Source organism: Fusarium proliferatum, assembly GCF_900067095.1.
Source record: "Fusarium proliferatum ET1 genome assembly, contig: FPRO_scaffold012, whole genome shotgun sequence".
Taxonomy (NCBI): Eukaryota; Fungi; Ascomycota; class Sordariomycetes; order Hypocreales; family Nectriaceae; genus Fusarium; species Fusarium proliferatum.
The window spans coordinates 495,371-514,596 of record NW_022194801.1 but is presented as its reverse complement, the minus strand read 5'-3'; the positions used below and the strand labels follow the sequence as shown (position 1 = coordinate 514,596).

Here is a 19,226-nt window from a genome sequence, read left to right as displayed (position 1 = left end):
CTCTGACCCACCTCAATCCTTGCCTTTCAATATTCTCTCATCATCTTGTCAAGTCCTCTCTCCTGTCATCCATTGTCATGTCCAGCTGCTGTTGTTGAGTTGAGCGCGCACATTCCCTCATCCCCATGTCAATAACGATCCGCGATCGTTAGACCCCACCTGTTTATCTTAGACATCCTCACTGACGCTTTCATCAAAGTCTCTCTTGCGCGTCTGACCCTTGACTCGACCCGTTGATGACGCCGTCGCGGCCGTGTTGACTTTGACGATAACATCCGACGACGACGATCACGACGACGACGAAGGACATAGCGCGCCGTGAGCATATATCAAGGGCATCATTCAATCTGGAGCAATTTACCCCGAGTCGGATCAAAATAATATCCTTATCTCGACCTCCAACTAGAACGCGATTTTTACTTAATCATACCCTTCACCATCACCGCCATATAGCCGAATAATAGCAAGCATGGTTGACTTCAAGAGTGAAACCGTTACCAAGGTGTCGGAAAAGGTCCACGATGCCACTGAAAAGATGGGCGACATGCTTGACCAGGCTGAGGCTGGCAAGATTCCCGGCACAAAGGGCCACCACCCCGTCTCTGCTGTCATCGGTACAGCTTTGACTGGTGGTATGAAGAACGCTGGTACCAAGGGTTATCTGGCGGTATGTTGGAGACCCGACCCTACCTGCTCAGGATGCCGGAAGCTACAATGCGCATAAGCTACTCTCCCAAGCTATGGTGCTATGGCTCTGCAAGATCCTAGAGGGTAACAACATTGACCATGACTGACGACCTGATAGGCTTACATCAAAGAGCTTGAGGACAATCCTCTACGCACCAAGATGCTTACCGCTGGTACTCTTGCTGGTACACAGGAGCTTGTCGCTTCATGGCTCGCCAAGGACCGCAACAAGCATGGCAACTACTTCACTGCTCGTGTTCCCAAGATGGCCGCATATGGTGCTCTCATCAGCGCTCCTCTAGGCCATTTCCTCATCTGGGCGCTCCAGAAGGCTTTCAAGGGCCGTACCAGCCTGCGCGCCAAGATTCTGCAGATTCTTGTCAGCAACCTCATTGTAAGTTATAAGCAACATTCCTTGATTTTCCAACTCGTGCGCATGTGGAGGCAGAGATCGATGGTTTGACAGAACAAACCTGTACGATCAAGTTGCAAGTGAGACGATTGAAGTACGCTCATGTTCGGAGAAAACTTGGGAACGCAACTTGAGCGAGATTTGAAGGACCCAGTTTTGTATCATCAGTCGCTAACACAACCCCTAGATCGCTCCTATCCAGAACAGCGTCTACCTCGTTGCTATGGCTCTCATCGCCGGCGCTCGCACCTACCATCAGGTTCGTGCCACCGTCAAAGTCGGTTTCTGGAAGGTGATGCGGGTCTCGTGGATCACCTCGCCTATCTGCCTGGCTTTTGCTCAGAAGTTCCTCCCTGACCAGCTCTGGGTCCCCTTCTTCAACATCGTGTCCTTCATCATCGGCACCTACATCAACACCATCACCAAGAAGAAGCGTCTCGCAGCTCTCCGTAAGAAGCACTTCGGTGACGACCGTCGATCCAACGCTGGTGATATGCGACCAGGCCGCCCCGATGACTACCCTCCTCCTGGCATGGGTGGCCCCAACCCTCCCTACTAAGCGACTCCATCTCAAGCGCCGATCCGAGCTCAGCCACGCCAACGGGGACAGGTAGGAGATGGCATTAGGAACGGCTACAGCATCTTAAGAGGAGGGAAACCTAGTGACGAAGGAGTCGACCAACATTGACTTCTTGGCGATGGGTGGATGATGTTGAAACCCATGCTCGGATGGGTCGTGTCGCTTGACAAGTATATACCCGAGATGAGGGGGTGAGTTGGACTGGTGCCCGTCCTGAACTCAGGCTGTTGAACATGTATCTACAAGAGAATTTCTGGTTAAGGATAAGGGCAATGTGGAGGGGAAGTGTTAAGATGTGTATGTTTGTATGTGCGAGTTGCTGGTTAATGAAATGAACTAGTATTTTATCTTTTCTATACACCTTCTATAGTAGAGTTACCTGGTTGGCCTGTTAGAGCCTAATTTGAGGATATGTGAATAATAACTCTGATGCGTGAGTGACATGTGTCTTAAGTTTTTGAGCGAAAGGCCTTGGGGCCTATCATTTCTGAATAGTTCTTCACAACTCCCGTATGACATCATGGCTGGAAATTCTTGATGGTAGCTTCCCACTCTCGTGCCGGGACTATATGTGGATGCGAAGTGTCCCTTGACTGGTCAACTCGCCACGGGATGCGAGGTGAGTGATGGAGGCTCAATGTATAAGTCTGGCAGCCTGGCTACATGGGGGACCAAAACAAGGCAGGCGCCTCATGAGTTTCAAGCACTCTCGCTTTGTCTTATGAGATCCGCGGTCGGGACTTCTACCTTGCCACCGTAGTCGTATAGCCTGCTGCGTTTCGAGATACTCCCCAAAAGGGAGAAGTCGATTCCTCGGGGTGCTTCAGTCGCCCTGATCCGGAGTAGCAGCCTCAGCCATAAACCCAGGACTCCAATACTCCCACTCGCCCTTTGCCTGCTTGTCAACCCACAGCATGCCGCCGGCAACGAGATCGTCTATCACAGTTCGGGCGCGTGCCCTATCCCAGCCCAGGTTATCCCTCAGCATGCTGACACTCACATAACCCAGGACTTGCGCCGCCTCAACGACCGAGACCTGATCATCGTTGAGTTCACGGGGTACGCTCCGCACATATTCCTTTCGACCTACACGCACCACAGCATACGCGCCGCCTAGCGGAGCAAGCGTCTGTACAGCGCGCCGGACATCATCATCGGCAATGGGATCAGCGCCATCCATACGTCCTGCGGCGACCCGCTCTCTCAGCTCCGCCAGACCGATAAGACCTCCATTCTCCGCGCGTGTGGCGCCGCAAACCTCGACAATCCTTACAGCGAGCTCAAAGTAGAAATCGTTGACCGTCTTTCCGAGTAACTGGGCCCAAATGGAGCTTCCATCCGAGCTACTGTTGCTATTGCTGCTCGCTAGTGGATCTACACCGATGGCAGCGCACATGCGAGCAAATTGGGCGCGAAAAGCGGGATCGGAGCGGATATCGCGAGCGTGTGTGTTTGCGAACTGCTGGAGGAGGGAGCGAAACACGGCGAGCTGTGTTTCGAGAGCTTGGGCGTTGTTGGCGCGCAGGGAGGAGCCATGAGATGCGAACTGTGCTGATGTGAGGCGTGAGCGGTCAAAGGCCGCAAGGCCAACGCCTTTGCGTGACATTGCGGAAGTTGGGGATGAGATTTGTCGGAGGAGTAAGGTAAGGTAAGGTAAGGTAAGGTTGGTGTTGGTGTTGGTGTTGGTGTTGGTGTTGGTGTTAGTGGTGGAGGTTTGGGATTACGTCAAATGGCGGGGGTGGGTCTAGAAAGATGCGATTGTGAGACAGATCCCTCGATATGCATGGTTTTAAGTACCTATATATATAAACCGTTTTCAAGTCCAAAGACTCTACGTAAGATATTTCTCTAGAGACACGTCAAGCAGTTGGGCAGTGGAAGATAGGGGAGAACTCGTTGCTCTTACCCATCAGTTGGCTGTTGATTGAGCGTGTAGTATATCGGATGCTTTAGGTGCAGACAGAGCATGCCCACAAGGGTCAAAGAGTGTCAGCAGAATCAGCCCCTCTGCAAATTGGCGCTCATCTACTTGTCAACGTAAAGGAAGTGATCAACTTTGGAGTTGTTTGGTGTAAGTTGATTCGACTAAAGCAGCCCAAAAAGGTGGTGGGTCCACTTTGAAGTACCTCTACGATGCAATTTCCCACCTCACACTTCAACTCGCTCCCCTTTGTTCTCGCTCACTTGCACAACATCCCAGCAATTGATTACAGAACCTCATAGTTCAAGCCTCTACAATATCTTTATGCACGAGTCTATCTATCATGTATCTCCTGCAACGGAATCTCCCGGCCTTCGAGACCGAGACCTGTTCCTTCTTTGAACGCAAGAGTGGTGTGGTTTGGTGTGTATGGTCTGTCATGATATGATACCATTTTGGATTTTCCTTTCCAAAACGAACAAGTCTTCAGTCGTCTCTCCTTTTGATATCATCCTGGAGGCCTCTGAATTTGGCCCTGATACTGATAAACCTGTTACCCTAGCTCCCGCATCGCCATCGCCATCGCCATGGCAGCGAAAATGCCCCTGATCGTGAGGTATTCATCACTTCATTAATCCAGAGCAGAAACTTCACGTCTCTAAGAATATTCCATCTTCGTCGATGCGGAAATATCACCGATTACTGGGTCTGGCACTGAGCTTGGCCGTCACCCATATCATCCTCGTCGTCCTCCCAGTCACCACCGAATCGGCCATCACCCGAGTTCTCACCCATCTATTACCAAGTTAGCTGCTGGCTTCAAGTCCAGTCACGAACAAATATGCTTACCTTCTCGATGTCAGCATCGTCCTCATACTCGACCTCATCAACTTCCTCGGCTTCAATGTTAGCAGGGGGAGGAGGCAGCATCTTTTGCAATGTGTGATACTCCGATTCGCTCTTCAGCCAACCATCCTCAGGAAACTCCACCTTGACAATCAGGTAGAGGTCACCCTTCGTCTCGCCACGCTTCATAGGCATGCCCTCGCCGGGAACCTTGAGGCAGTCACCTGGTCGCAGGATCTTGCCTTGAGGTCGTTCGATGTGAATGCCACGTCCATCGAGGTGCTTGAATACTGTTCGTGAGAAACCTGATAGAGCCTCTCCAAGTGATACAGTCAGTTCAGCAGACAGATCATGTCCAATACGAGTGAAGACATCATGGGGTTCTTCCACAAGTGTGAAGACGATATCGCCAGGCGTTTGGTCGGGGTACTGGTCGGCTTCACCCTCCAGGACAATACGCTCGCCCTGCATGGAGCCTCTGGGGATGTAAATCTCGAGAACCTTCTTCTCCTGTGTTGTTCGCTTGCCTTTGCACTTCTTGCATCGGTCCTTCTCTTTGAAGACCTGACCAGCACCCTGGCAGTGATCGCAAATAACAGTCTCACGGCGCATCATACCAGGCCCTATCTGGCGGAAGGCCTCAACGATACCATTACCCTTGCAGCGCTCGCAGGAAGAAGACTTGGCCTTCTCTTTGCCGCCAGAGCCCTTGCACTGGCCGCAAAGTACCTGCTTGTTGGCAGCAAACTTGACAGTCTTGCCACGGTAAAGCTCCTCAAGCGTCACCTTGTACTCTTGCTCCTCATCAGGACCACGTCTGGGTCGGCGAGCGCCGCCGGGACCTCCAGGGCCTCCAGGGCCACCGGGGCCCATGCCAAAGCCAAACATCTGGGAGAGGATATCGTTGAGGTCGACCTCAGGACCGCCAGGACCGCCTCGGGACTTGTCGAAGGCGGCCATTCCGTGAACATCGTAGAGCTCGCGCTTCTGCTCATCGCTGAGAATTTCGTAGGCTTGCGTGACTTCCTTGAACTTGGCTTCGGATTCTTCTCGATGCTCTTCGGCGACCTTGTCTGGGTGGTACCTCAGGGCGGCCTATTTCGAATTTGTAAGAAAGCGCTGCACGATCCGTGTAACCGCGATCACATACCTTGCGGTAAGCCTTCTTGATCTGATCTGGTGTGGCAGTTCTGTCGATCTCGAGAAGTTCTAGCAGTCGAGTTAGCCAGGCAGGCTTTGCTTATCAACCACCACAAATTTGGCGATAACGAGTGGCCGGAATAATAAACTTGTGTTTTTGTACATACCATAGAGATCGACCTCCTCGGCGCCAGGAGCGCCCGCGTTGAAAGGGTTCTCATCCATCTTGGAAATCGGAGATGAAGCAAGGTTGGCACAGCAAAATAGGCTACAGTACTTGTGCTGTACTGTACTGTAATGTAATGCAGGATGAAGAATTGGTCCGCTCCGTCGATCAACTCTGTTGGCTGAGTGCAAGAGCAGGGGCCCGTAGAAAATCTTTTGGCGCGGATTTGGAGCGCGGGGTACGTAAGGGAAAGAAGAAAAGAGAAAAGATAAGTCAAGTCAAGTCAGTCAGTCAGTCAAACAGTCAAACAGTATAAGTAAGTCAAGGGAGTCCTGACAATACCCTCTCGACTTGACGTTTTCTGATGTCATGACTCTTAAATGCATAACAAGAAAATTAAATGCAGAACCCGTTCTTATCATACAAGTCGTCTCAATGTTTGCTCTTGACTTTGACTGCGTCATGTTCGTTGACGCCTAGCATTCCAATTCTGATAGCAAATCCTGTTCTATTTGCTTGATACAAGTAAAATGGCCTCTGTAGTCTATATCATATCCAGTTTTGAATTCATGGCATCCTCGATACATCAAGCAAACAGTTTTCTCCCCTCCATCGTCTAAGTTAACGACGCCATTCAAACTTCAGGGTCTCATGTCCACTGATAAGAAATTTTGACTCTTATCGCAGGCGACGATTTCCATGAGACGACACAAGCCGCCACACTGTGGCGCAATGCTCTGTTTCGCCATGCACCGCCACAATCTCATAATCTCATGAGACTGGTTTACTCACTCACACTTGTTGGTTAGCTTGTCATGAGAAGCACTTTTCAACATGAGGCCCTTGTTAAGCCACCCAACGAGGCTTTCAAGAAACTTTATACAATACCTCGTTCTATATCGACCAATACCTCTCCTTGCTCGTCGTAACTTCACAAGCTCTGTTGGTCGTCAACATGATCAAAATTCTGATATAGCGAAGAAGGCTTCTCAAAGTCCTCCAGAAGAACTCAATGAACAAGGGGGAAAACATGATCGATCCATTAAGAAGCCATCAAGACTTGCGGCTCTAAAAAAACGTGATCAGAATGTTGGGAACAAGGATACCAAGGTCAAAGAGGGAGAAGCAAATCAGCGATATATCCTTGGACAATCAGCCAATAAGCCAATCCGTACACGTTTTGCACCGTCACCTACTGGATATCTGCACCTCGGCTCTTTGAGGACCGCCTTGTTCAACAATTTGGTGGCCAAGGCTACAGCAGGCGGTGATTTCATTATTAGAATTGAAGATACTGATCAAGTAAGTCTTCAATTTCTAAGGCTTCGGGTTGCAAACTCATGCTGATTATAAAAGAATCGGTTGGTGCCCGATGCTGAAGAAAGAATCTTCAAAGATCTCGAATGGGCCGGGCTTGAATGGAGTGAAGGTCCTGACAAAGGAGGTCCATATGGCCCCTATCGACAGGTAAGCTCCTCTTGACTTTGTCACCCTCACCTTATGCTGATACAATAACTAGTCGGAACGTCTAGAGACATATAAAGAACACACGCAAACCTTGCTCGAAAATGGTTCTGCCTATCGTTGCTTTTGTGATCAAACAGTCCTCGAAGCCCAGAAACGAGCTCTTCACGAAGCTGGCAAGTCTACAGCCTACCCTGGCACATGTCGTACTCTGCCGCGCTCTGAGTCCGATGAGCGAGCCGCCAGGGGTGAAGCTCATATCGTTCGGCTTGACTCTACTCGCTTCGGCACGCCAAAGTTCAAGGATGCTATCTACGGGCCTTTTCAGAAGAAGGAGCCCGAGGAAGACTTTGTTCTCATGAAAAGGGATGGGTATCCTACGTACCATCTTGCCAATGTAGTTGATGACCATTTGATGAAGATTACACATGTCATCCGTGGTGAAGTAGGTACCCTCATGGTTTGGGATTTTGCGACATTCACTTACATCTGCATAGGAATGGCTCATCTCGACACCCAAGCATCTGGCCCTCTATGAAGCTTTCGGCTGGGAGCCCCCGACCTTTGCTCACCTGGGCCTCCTCGTTAGTAACAACGGATCTAAGCTTAGCAAGCGCGATAGTAGCGTTGACCTGTCTACGTATATGGACCAGAACGTCTTCCCTATGGCTTTACAGGCGTGGCTTGCTAACCTAGGTGCATCTATGAAGAGAGATGCGAAGACACCGAGAACTCTCAGTGATGTCGCCGAGAATGTGAGTTGTTTCTGAAAGCTGATGTAGGCTGCCAGTACTGCATGACAAGTGTGCTAATTATGGATCAGTTGACTTACAAGTTCACCCGAGGTGGTATCAAACTCAATCCAACTAAGCTCGACTTCTTCCAGCACGAGTATCGAAATCTCCTTACGAAAACACCTTTTGCCGACCACACATCTCGCGAGCAGGAGCTCATAAGAGATTACCTAGTGACTCCCCTTGTCAACGAAGTTCATGCCATAACCGCCTCCTCTCAGTCCATTTCTGATGACTACAAGCCCATCCAACCCACAGGCACCGCTCTCGACTGGCCCGCCCCGTTATCTCCTGTTCCAGCTATGCTTTCGTCTGAATCTTCTCAGTCATATACTTCCAAGATCATCTTTCAAGAAACCGTACGATATGCCTCTGTGGCTAACTTGGCACGTTTGCTACCGTACTTCTTTTGGCGCCCTCCTACTGATATTTACCGAGCGGCCATCGTCAGCGAGACCCCGCGCCTCGACTTGCTTGAAATGGTCAACAAGACCGTGCAAGGAAATGAAGACTGGGAAACGGCCGTTGACCGCTTATTTGAGAGCATCCCTTCAGACCAGGCTCCCGACCTACATGCTATTCTTCGCCTAATTGCAATCGGTGATTCACAGGCCGTTAGCAAGTCGTCCCGCATTCTGTTTGATGTGTTGGGTCAAGATGAGTGGCGATACCGTGCCAATCTCGTGGCTTCTTTGCTCGGTGAACTAGAATCTAGTGGCCAACTCTCCGTCAGTGCTGGATAGAGAACAGGGGTCTGTTGGCTTCAGAAGTCGAAAGCATTCGGTAGAGATATGGAAAGTTGCCCAGTTGGTTGGTCGCCTACGGTATTGAGTACCTATTGAGGGCAGGGCTTTGGAAAAAAAAATTGGAGATGTGTTGTATGAGTAGCTGTAAAATTATGCGCAAATTCAATGACTAGCATGGCTGGGGTAATTACTACCAATCCGTATTCACGATCAACGATGTTCACGATGGACTATCAAATTTGGTGTTGTCATAACGTCATGATTGAGGTTAAATGCGAACCCTTGGGCCTCGCCCTGTTCTTTTCTCTGATTCCCTCCGTATGAGTGATTAGATAGGTAGAAATCAAATACCCCTGACTCCGGCTACCTGCCTGCCTGCCTGCCATCTAACTTAAAACCCTTAATATGCTGACTATTTTGACATGGTTTGAAAAGTACAAGATTAAGATAATGGTAAAAATCCAAGAACAGAAAAGGGTCTTTTCTGGAGATTTCTTGGTCAGCTCACAAGCCACAGCTTCGTGATAGATAGAAGTTCGTAAATATCCAAAATGCAAATGCGCGCTGTCAGGGTATATGTCTAAAGTTGAAAGATCCAAATCTGCGATCATGTTAGTGATGGGTTCAGCACCATAAGGAGGGGAAAGTCCACATACCTCCATCTTGCCAGTTTCTGCTCGTTGTTTCTTTGCTTCCTCCTTGACACTATCAATCACCATCTCCAGGTCATCCTGGTCGCCCACTGTAATCATGTCCCCATTGGGCATGTCTTCGTCCTTAACCTTAATCTTAAATCGTCGCCTAATATTAAACTTATCGCGAACCTTGTCGGCTAGCGTTTCGTATTTGATATCAGGAGCGATCATGATGAGTTTGACTTCATCGGCATGGACCTTGACACGGATCTTTGTGATCTCTGGTCGTCGGCTACCACGTTGACCTGAAACAGAGCCTGGGCCTCGGCGTTGACCGATCATCTCGAAGTCGTTCTCGTTGATGGTGCCCTCATAATCGGATCCGTCTTCCTCTTCAGAATACTGTGGTTGTCTCTGGCGTCGACTGCCGGTAGACCCTCTTGAGTTTCGGTAAGGATCGCCTCCCTGGTACATAGCATAGACATCCTCCGGTGACCCTGTCTCCTCTGGGATCTGCCGGGGTCTTAGCTGGAGAGGTTGAGGCTCCCTCTGCATCATTCTAGAACTAGCAGCAGATGCTGATCTAGCGGGCATGGGCCGAGAACGGCTATCTGGTGGAGAAGTTGCCTTCTCATACCGGCGGTTTGGCTCGGCCTGCTGTATGTTGAGTTTAGCCAACTGAGGCTTCCCACCGCGAACAGAAGCAGCACGAGATGGGCGCTCGTTCTCGGGTGGGGGTGTTGGCGGAAATACATTTCGGTTGTTCGGAGGCTCTGATTGTTGTCTCCGAGACGAAAGACCAGGTTTGACGAGATTTGTAGCGGCGAAGGAAATGTTGTCGGCAGGCCGGTCATCCTTGACCTCTAGCTTACCAGCCTAAATGCTGTTAGTCAGGGAAATTTCAGCATAAGAATTTTGGGAACCGCTTACGTTCTTGATTTCAGAACCTGCAAATCCAGTAAAGGCATTGGCACGATCTGAAGCTGCCACAAGTCTGGCCTTGCCAAGATAATCTTTTGTCTTGAGGTTTCGAACTTTGGCTTCGTTGGGTCTGTAGACAACTCCGACAGGAATTGAGAAGACAGTATAACCCTAATCAAGTTAGATGAGCAGTCAGGGTAAATGTTATGAGATTACAAACCTCGGCCTGTTCTCTGATAGCGTCATCAATAACATTGTGATCTTCGACCACCTTCTCCTTCACAGCATACGAGAAATCCTGCATACCAGCCTCCATCTGCTGCAAGTAGATGTAGCAAAGACCTCGGTTGAAAAGCACCTCGCAGGAGTAGAGTTTGAATAGAAGGCCGAGCTGAGCGTAATCGATCATGGCATTGCCACGGAGGTAAAGAAGTGTGTCGTTGAAGTTGGCAAGGGCTTCTTCGAAGTCGCCGAGGAGGAAATTTGAGACGCCTTGCTGAAAGTAGGCCACGGCGAGGTATTGGTCAAGTCGAATGGCTCGTTGGTAGCTCTCAACCTGGTAGGCAAGCAATTAGTATTGTTAAATTGTATAGTCTGCAGATGTTCGCATACAGCTTTCTCGTGCTCGCCGAGTGTGGCATGGATCACGCCCATGTTGAAGAGGATCTTGCTAGTGTCGCCAATTTTTCCAAACTCGTTGAGAGCCTCTTCGAATTCATTGTTATCGTAGCGACCCAGGGCTGCCACCCAAGTCTCGATTTCCTGTAGAGGGGAATTGGGTTAGTGGACTGATTTGAAAGACATGGCAGTAGAGTGTACCTGTTTCAACGACATGATTGTCGTTGCAGGGCAAAGTACCACGGCAGATTCGAATTTAGAAGGATAGGTAGATAGATATTTAAGAGCGGTATGATCGGGAATAGAAAACAGTATAGGGGGATATTGGTGGTAAATAGCAGAAATTCAAGAGTCAAGGGAGAGTTGAGGGGCTCAGAATGGGCGCTTAATGTATGAGGGCTGTCCCAACTTATTATTCGGCGGGCAGCACCTGTGACCAGAGGTAAGGAAGGTGCGGTGCGGTCGGCGGGGGGGCAGGTACGCTAGGCACGGTACGGGGGTACAGGGGTATGCCAAGTACGGGCCTGGCAGACACCTCACTGAAGCTAGGGGACAGGGGGTTGTCTATGCAGGGATAGTCCGGTGCTGGAGTGCGAAAGGAGCCTGAAGCAAGCAATTGGCGCACTGCAAGTCTCGATGTCTTGGCGACCAAGCCAGTGGCGCTACCTCGAGAGAGAAAGAGGAAAGTCAAGATGTGCTTGGTGACTAGACGATGAGGGGATTGGTTTGTTTGGTGATATAGATAATCGATGGGAGATTAGGTTGGATCGTATGCCGATTCTGTCTGCTCTTGGAGTATTCTTTTTATAGCCTCAAGCGTTGTTGGTTGCTGAGGTTGGTTGAGAAGTGGTTGAAAGGCTCAGAGTTGAGTGTTGGAATTGACTCGAGACCTAAACGCGTATAGAACAACAAGCTATTGTACGGACGGGTATTGTATGCAACAGTTATCCCGATACAACAAAGAGAAGACAATCGAGATACTGATCGGCGAACGACAAATCGAGAGGCCGAGTAGTCATTATTATATCCAGCTTGAGAGAATAGGTAGGCCAAGAAATCGTTCATGTAAGTGGGATGTTTCCCTCCGGCTCAGCTGCAATGAAAACACATGGCATGGAATCAAAACTTTTGTGAGGAACAAAACTGCCAATTTCATGGCCTATTTTTAGGTCGAACAAGAGATTATTGCGAGCCAAGAGTCAATGGCGTGGTGATGGAAGTGATCGATTGCAGCAGTGCTTGAGATGACATACGGCACAATAACCGATGAGTGGCTGGTGCAACTAGACCCAGCGCCTAGGGACGATGGGAATTGGTCGATGATGGTTGTCACACGGCCTGCACGGGACCTGACTCTCTACAACCACACTCTGTAGTCTCTGCTAACGGGAGGCAAGAAAACTTAGAGCCTTTATCCTAAGCGATAAAAAGACTCAGGTAAGTGTATAGTATATCTTAGTAGAGCTTTAGACCAGTTTATTCTGGCATCCTAAATTCAACATCAGAGGTTTTATCCCCTCCGAGGTCTGTTCAGCAGCGGGCCAGGGGGATGTGCAACAAGGGTTCGCACGTTTTTCTTTTCCTCTTGCACTCTGCTACAGCAATGTTTCCGACTGCATCTGAGATCTGAAATGCATTACTCCTCTCGGTGTATGGGCAACGTCTGATCGACCGCTAGCCACATGTAAGAGGTTTACCAACACTCTTACCGGGCCGGGTTTGAGCTGGCAACCTAAAATCCTCATCTTGTTTCTCTTCTCCACTGGCATAACTAATGGATACATATCGGGGGATTCGAAAAAGAAAAGTTGGCTGTTTGACGGTGTAGACTAAGACTGAATGCATAACCGTCACCTGTGATGTGATGAACTACCTCGATGTGATGTCTTTCTTTTCCTCACATAGATGAGAGCTAAATTGGTGTATCCTACCCTCATGAAACTAGCTCTCATGTTAGATCGAACCACTGCATTCAGCAGCGTCGTCAGATGCCTCAAAGTAATCGAAAGGTTCTATGCTAACTGTGATGAAAGATTTGGGGTTCTGCCAGGGTTTGCTTAGACAACGGGGTCACTTTATGCACCTGCTGCAGCGACTGTCACAGGTGCTGGTCACTCTCAGGCGCATCTTCTCATTGGCCACTGCACCAGGGTCTTGCCTGAATGACCCACCCATCGGCGCCTACTCCAATTCTCCCCCCTCTCCCATGATGGGAAATCTTCAGTCGAACTTACATAGCGGACAATGCCAACAAGTCATACCCTGGTCGACCGCCGTGGCTGATGGGATGGGATGGGTTTATGCGTCCAAGCTGCTGGTGTCGAATGACGTGCGTTCCATCCTCTCGATCAATCCTAATCTGGGTTTAAGCGCCCTGATGTGGGCAGTTTAGAGTGATGGACCCTGCAGCATAGGCCCAAAGGAATGGAACATACAGCAGACTAACATAACTTACTGTTACTAGACTCGATCGTAACGTTTTTGTTCTATTCAGGCTTCGGTCCCGAAGGCACGGGATCGAAATGAGCGTTGCAAATGGTACTGGCCCCCACCTGTCCAGCCCAAGCTGCCAAGATGCGAGGACCAGTGGATCTACGGTGAGTGAAAACGAGAGTCGTTGTACTGTACTCTCGTTAGCAAAGAGCCGAGATCCAACCCGGGCGGCCACCAGGGAGAGACTCTCAAGCGATCTTGGCAAACGGAGTTTAGGAAGAAACCGGCACCAACCTACAGGAACAACTTTCATGACTTGAACAAAACGACAGATGATGATGTTTGCTCTCGTGATTTTTTACAACATCTTCATCTTGGAGAATTTCCAGCCTATCCCTTGCTTCCATTGCCGCCAGCCCTCGACGCTAATGCGCCCACTCAACACGCATCTGGCTGTGTACGATATAGTACCGAGTATCCATAGCGTACCACCAGTCCGGGCTCTTCATCCAGTCTCTCAAGCCTGATTGTGTTGGGACTTTTTCTCCTGGCGTTCTGACCCCGTCTGGCCTCCTTACCGGGCCAACAACTATATAGATGTACTCCCTTTCTGCGGGAGGCCTTACGACGACTGCGGCAGTGCATGTTGCATTGAACCTTTCGGCATATGGTGATCCGGAGCCCCATGGAGCCAAGCCAGGGGTGCCAGTTGGTTACAGCCCGAGACCCGGGGACGTAGCAGAAAGTTTCTAGACGACATGAAGTTCAGGCACGAGATATCTGAGACAATCTCACACCGGACACTATTTGGTGAGCTTAAAATCGATAGTATGCATTAGACACTTTCACGTATATTGAGATATCTACTTGATATAAAAAGCTAATAAAGTTAAATATCTGTTGACATCGCTTAACAGGTGAGCCAGAGCCATTGGTCAATCTTGATAAGAGAGCCAGCATTACTTCAACATACCTTGTTATCATAAAAATGGTTCAAGTTGAATAATCGTATACCACTGACCTGTGTATCTGTCTGTCTCACAGTACGAGCGGATTCAACGGCAATAGTCGATCATGTACCCATCAAGGTTGGTTAGTATTGTATCTAAGTTCCAGATTCAACTTTGAACAGTTTCTAGTTCCTTCATTTCGCCCTGTTTCTCATCGTACATCAGATCTTGAGTTTATCTACTATCCTGATGCGAAGGTTTGAGCTAACCCTCAGCCTTGTATTTCCTCCCGTCTCTCTCATACACACGAGCAGGTATCGTCCCTGTCCTTTCGTCTCATCCTTCACTCACCTGAATATTCTTTTCTCTTTGTAGTCATCGAAACAGTCGATCTACTCCGAAGCTCACCTTGGCAGCGCTGGCCTATCGTGACTGACGTCAAGGAGGAGATGCCAATGGAACATGTTACAGCTGTCACTTACACCATTGTCTCGCATAATTATGTGGCTGATCTCCGGGGTTTCATCTTCATCCCAGCAAGGTCTTACTGCCAATGCATTGAAGCCCCGGATCTCAGATTCTACTTGCCGTCTATGCCTTAGTCCCAAACTTCCATCAGCGGTTTACCAGCTTTTATCACGAGGATATGTAACCGCAGGATATAGTTCCGAATTTCTTCAAAGAGAACGATTACGAGAATCAGTTTTTCCGTGAGGCACAGCTAAATACGAGAGATATTGCCTCTTTGGAATGATATCGAACCATGATCATGGAAAAGACCCATGTTCGATCTTGTCCCCAGGTCAGATATCGCACCACATCTCGCCGCAGCATCGTCGATGCGTTACAGATCTTCCACTTGTCACCCTTCAACCCAACTCGGTTTGCATGGGCTTTGTTTCAAATTTGCGGAGAAACAGTTGAAGGGACGACAAGCCTCCAACGAAGGGTGTGCATCATGCCATAAATCAGAAATAATACTCTTCTTGGCACTGTTCAGTGATAATGTTCAGGCTTGTTTGCCGGCTTGGATTTGGTATATGCCTCGTTATCATAGCATTCCCTTCTGGACCTCGTCCTCTCGTTCCTCCCAAAGCGTCTTGCCTGTGCATGAGCACACCGTCTTATCGTTATCCCACATGCCAGCGCTTCGTGCGATAATGCCGACGACGGTGTCCTTATCGTTCTTCAGTGGTTCGTCCTTCTCTTCCTGCCTTGTCAGGACCATGGCGTGCCCAATAACCTCCCAGATTTGGAAACCATGGTCTATGAAGGCAGCGCCCCGTCCATCCTCACCGACCGCAATAGTACCAAGGTCACCCCGAGGCTTCTTGTCTTCTCCTGCCCAGACAGGACCCGTTGAGGTTGCACCGTTCTTCAAGTCACCGTATGCGCGAATTGAAGCTTTGTAAGTTCCGGGCGAAACGCCGCGGATAGTCAAGTCAACCAATGTCCGTCCTGAACTAACTTGTACCATTCTTGCTAGCCCCCTTACATCTCTGCTGGGCTCTTCGTAAAAACCGTCCACAGGATCTTCAAATGTTTCGAGAATACTCACAGCGGCACCTGTCAGATTTCGAGGTTAGTGATCCATCGTACCAAGTTGTAGAGCCAAGATTTGAGGAGCCGGCATTCCAATGGCAGTGTGATTGTATCAACGGCGGAGGGTGAGCAACTGCTCTGCACATACTGTTTGAGGCCCCCGTTCCACGCAATATGGCATCTCTTCCGGTGGCTTGGATAGCTTCTACGATAGCTGATGGGGGAGCTGGAAGTTCGGCACCGTTAGCTTGTACGCGGCTCGGTGAGTTAGCTCGCCTTACCTGTGCCCTTGACAGAAATCAACTGGTCCTTCAAGTTGCCTTCCACATTACTGATACCGCCGAGCTTGTACAGAGAGTCTGAAACCGCCTTGACACAACCGTCACATGACAGCGGAACAGCAAAGAGGGTCTGTTTTCGAGACGTTTCATTAGTTCATGAATATTGGGAAAAGATCTCAACAACTCTCCTCGTCCCCTTTTCTCAGCCATGACTCATAGCTCAGAATTTTGTGCGCACCTCAAACGAGTTATCGGCCGTCATCTTGTTAGATGCTGCGTTGATCCGTTAGTTTCATACTTCCAGTGTAAGAGAATCGCATAGAAGTTGGAGAACTAACAAGTGGGGGGCGTGGTGTTAGAGCTGATACGTGAGATTCGATATTGATATGCTGAATAGCCAGCTATTGTAAAGAGAGAAGCAGTTGTAAATACTCTTGCAGGTGTAAACTTGAGAGGCATTTGCTTAGAAAACAAGGTTGTAGCAGGACGTGGGCGGGTTTTGTTCGCTGCTTTGAAATCCACAATCGAGTGATAACATCGGGGTCCGGCCGTTGTCGCACACTTCCGCACCCCGGAAGCGGGTCAGGCAGTGGCTTCGGGATTTAAGCTATTGGCACGTGACTGTTCTTCTCCCTGAGTCAGCAATTAATCCTTGGCATCTGGATCCAAACTTTCTGGTTGAGCGATTCGGTGTTGATAGATCTCGTGATACCGCAAAACCAAGATACACGACGATTTGACCCCTCCTATTCCAGTTTTGCGGCTGATCAAACCAATTGGAGGTACCTTGTGAGAGATTGATCTCTCAAAGCCTCCAACATGTCGCAAGTCGTCGGCCTGGTGAGCTGATAAGATGAACATCCTCAAGTCTTTCTCTTGTCTAACCAATATCAAATAGACAAAACTGGCCTACTCTCGAGTATGGCACGGTGTATCTGCCTCCGCCCCTCATGCCACACTCTCTACTCAGCCCGGAGTTACACCACCTTCACTCGGCCGTCTCGCATCTCGCATCGCTGTTCTTCTCATGGGCAAGCACAAGCCGATTTTCGACCCCTCAACCGACTGCGGTGACTACGTTGTCGTGACCAACTGCGCCGCTCTTCACACAACCGGCCGCAAGAAGTGGCAAAAGCCTTACTACCGACACACGACACGACCTGGTAGCCTCAAGACCGTCACAATGGACGCACTCATGGAGGCGCACGGGGGCAGTGAGGTTCTGCGCAAGGCTGTGCGTGGCATGTTGCCCAAGAACCGGCTACGAGACAAGCGATTGGCAAGACTTAAGGCGTTTGAGGGCGACGCTCATCCGTACAAGGATAACTTGATACGTTTTGCTGGTATACCAGTGGGAGCTGAGGGTTGGGAGAAGGCCACTGAAAGAGTCCGAAATGGCGATAAGAAACGATTATAAGAAGTACGGTAGTGAATATGGGGCGAGGGAGCTGTGCGGTAGAAACTACGGAGTATGCGGATGGGCTGTGAGAGTCCTTGTACTATTTGTACCAATATCTTGGCATATTATGAACTAGCACCAAGCAATTATCAACGTTTTTCATGATATGATGTGCCCGATGTACATTTCATCTGCTGTGCAAAAACGTTGGGTCTGGTTTACGCTCTGCCAGTGATATTTACCTTGATTATGCCCCGACAGCTCACACATGGATACCAATCGTAAAAAGGCATCAGTGAAGTAATACCACAGTATAGGTCGCAACACGTTATAATCAGAAAAAGCAGAAAGGTAGCAGAATTAAGGTAATTACTCAAATCATATCTAGTGCTAGAGTCTAAGTCCATCGCTTGGTATCAATCTTTATCCTGGGTTCATTACAACGTTCCATCTTGACATCTATCGCCGCAGAATACAACCACTCTCAACGCCCCTCATAGCTTTGATTGCAAGTTGTCACGAGACACCTCGCACTTGATAAGACCATTGGGTCCAGATTGGGGTGCGTAAACCTCAGCATCCTTGCCTGTGTTCTTAAGTCCCTTGTGCCAGCTCAGGTCTAGATAAGAGGTCAGTATCAATAGTGTACTTGGGGAAGCGTGTCTAGGCTTACCAATCTCGAAGTAATGCTTGTTAGGCAGTGCATAAGTGACTGTCGCAATCTCAGGCACAAGCCCGAGGATCTGGGTAGACATCTTGTACATGGTGGCTTGCACACTCGCACTGTCGTCCTCGGCGAAGATCTTGAGAGTGGTGTTGCGTGCCGCCTCTCGAGCACTGTCGAATTTGGGAGCAAAGGCCTTGACAGCGTTCAGTGAGTCAAACTTCTTCCACTTCCACGTAGCATCAACATCGGTTGAGAAGATGCGATCCCAAGTCTCGGGAAGAGTTGTGTACTCATCGCGAACAAAGCCGTGGAAAGCAGAACCGGTGCTCTTGAGTACAGTCAAGCCAACAAGAGAGCTCTTGATCTGGATGCCCTCCTGTCGGCTCACGCGAACCTCCACATTTCGGGTCTCCTCGCCATCCTTGAAAAAGCTGTGGGGGTGAGGCTTGCCGTCAACCTCCAGACGCTGCCAGCGAACAGTCTTGACGTTGATATTGGCAACATGGATGTGGCTGTACTTCTCGATGAAGTGGCTACCGAGGATAGAGGCGTACAACTCGGGAGGGTTGACAGGGTTCTGCTTGGCGGTGATGTAGATGGTGTTCTTGATAGAGTCGGTGGCAACGACAACACTGTTATCGGCCTTGGTGTAGGAGGTCTCAATCTCTCCCTCGAGAAGACAGCAGACGGTCATCTCAGTGACGGTCTGGATGCCAGTTGAGGCATCGCGATCAACCTTGCAGACGCGGACATTGTCCTTGCCATAGCGAGCAGCAGATACGTAAGGCATTGTGAGATGCTTGTTGTGTGATAAGTCTGAAGACGTGTATTGATAACTGACAAGACCAGATAAGGAGGTTTCAGGTTCAGTGTATTGCGACAAGAGATGAGCGACGGCAATGTTTTCAAGAGTCGAGATTAAGCACGGTATGATTTGAGAGGAAAGGGGAGGAATAGGCTTTTAAATATAGATTAGCAAGTATGCAGAATGGTTGGGATGTCAGCCCCCCTTCCCAGCGATAAT

The 19,226-nt window shown here is 49.4% G+C and overlaps 8 protein-coding genes across 8 annotated transcripts; 3 read left to right on the top strand and 5 right to left on the bottom strand.

Moving 5' to 3' along the window:
• Positions 1-469: 469 nt before the first annotated feature.
• FPRO_13273 (uncharacterized protein) lies at positions 470-1,658 on the top strand (the record flags this gene model as incomplete). Its single annotated transcript, XM_031222708.1, has 3 exons — positions 470-667; positions 806-1,081; positions 1,287-1,658. The coding sequence occupies 3 exons, from the start codon at positions 470-472 to the stop codon at positions 1,656-1,658; spliced, it is 846 nt and encodes a 281-aa protein (XP_031088140.1).
• Positions 1,659-2,502: 844 nt separating this feature from the next.
• Positions 2,503-3,285, bottom strand: FPRO_13272 (uncharacterized protein; the record flags this gene model as incomplete). Its single annotated transcript, XM_031222707.1, has 1 exon — positions 2,503-3,285. One exon carries the CDS (start codon positions 3,283-3,285, stop codon positions 2,503-2,505), a length of 783 nt encoding a protein of 260 aa, XP_031088139.1.
• Positions 3,286-4,299: 1,014 nt separating this feature from the next.
• FPRO_13271 (related to DnaJ homolog subfamily A member 2) lies at positions 4,300-5,811 on the bottom strand (the record flags this gene model as incomplete). Its single annotated transcript, XM_031222706.1, has 4 exons — positions 4,300-4,395; positions 4,450-5,541; positions 5,597-5,655; positions 5,754-5,811. 4 exons carry the CDS (start codon positions 5,809-5,811, stop codon positions 4,300-4,302), a joined length of 1,305 nt encoding a protein of 434 aa, XP_031088138.1.
• A 775-nt stretch (positions 5,812-6,586) lies between these two features.
• Positions 6,587-8,753, top strand: FPRO_13270 (uncharacterized protein; the record flags this gene model as incomplete). Its single annotated transcript, XM_031222705.1, has 5 exons — positions 6,587-7,054; positions 7,109-7,219; positions 7,272-7,661; positions 7,714-7,971; positions 8,040-8,753. The coding sequence occupies 5 exons, from the start codon at positions 6,587-6,589 to the stop codon at positions 8,751-8,753; spliced, it is 1,941 nt and encodes a 646-aa protein (XP_031088137.1).
• A 583-nt stretch (positions 8,754-9,336) lies between these two features.
• Positions 9,337-11,146, bottom strand: FPRO_13269 (uncharacterized protein; the record flags this gene model as incomplete). The annotated part of the gene is made up of 6 exons (XM_031222704.1): positions 9,337-9,357; positions 9,413-10,267; positions 10,322-10,483; positions 10,533-10,868; positions 10,925-11,074; positions 11,132-11,146. The coding sequence occupies 6 exons, from the start codon at positions 11,144-11,146 to the stop codon at positions 9,337-9,339; spliced, it is 1,539 nt and encodes a 512-aa protein (XP_031088136.1).
• Positions 11,147-15,364: 4,218 nt separating this feature from the next.
• Positions 15,365-16,595, bottom strand: FPRO_13268 (putative LYS7-copper chaperone for superoxide dismutase Sod1p; the record flags this gene model as incomplete). The annotated part of the gene is made up of 5 exons (XM_031222702.1): positions 15,365-15,879; positions 16,004-16,081; positions 16,137-16,266; positions 16,375-16,409; positions 16,475-16,595. The coding sequence occupies 5 exons, from the start codon at positions 16,593-16,595 to the stop codon at positions 15,365-15,367; spliced, it is 879 nt and encodes a 292-aa protein (XP_031088135.1).
• A 360-nt stretch (positions 16,596-16,955) lies between these two features.
• FPRO_13267 (putative ribosomal protein L23, mitochondrial) lies at positions 16,956-17,553 on the top strand (the record flags this gene model as incomplete). The annotated part of the gene is made up of 2 exons (XM_031222701.1): positions 16,956-16,976; positions 17,035-17,553. 2 exons carry the CDS (start codon positions 16,956-16,958, stop codon positions 17,551-17,553), a joined length of 540 nt encoding a protein of 179 aa, XP_031088134.1.
• A 476-nt stretch (positions 17,554-18,029) lies between these two features.
• Positions 18,030-18,992, bottom strand: FPRO_13266 (putative urate oxidase (uricase); the record flags this gene model as incomplete). Its single annotated transcript, XM_031222700.1, has 2 exons — positions 18,030-18,154; positions 18,209-18,992. 2 exons carry the CDS (start codon positions 18,990-18,992, stop codon positions 18,030-18,032), a joined length of 909 nt encoding a protein of 302 aa, XP_031088133.1.
• Between the last annotated feature and the right edge of the window lie 234 nt (positions 18,993-19,226).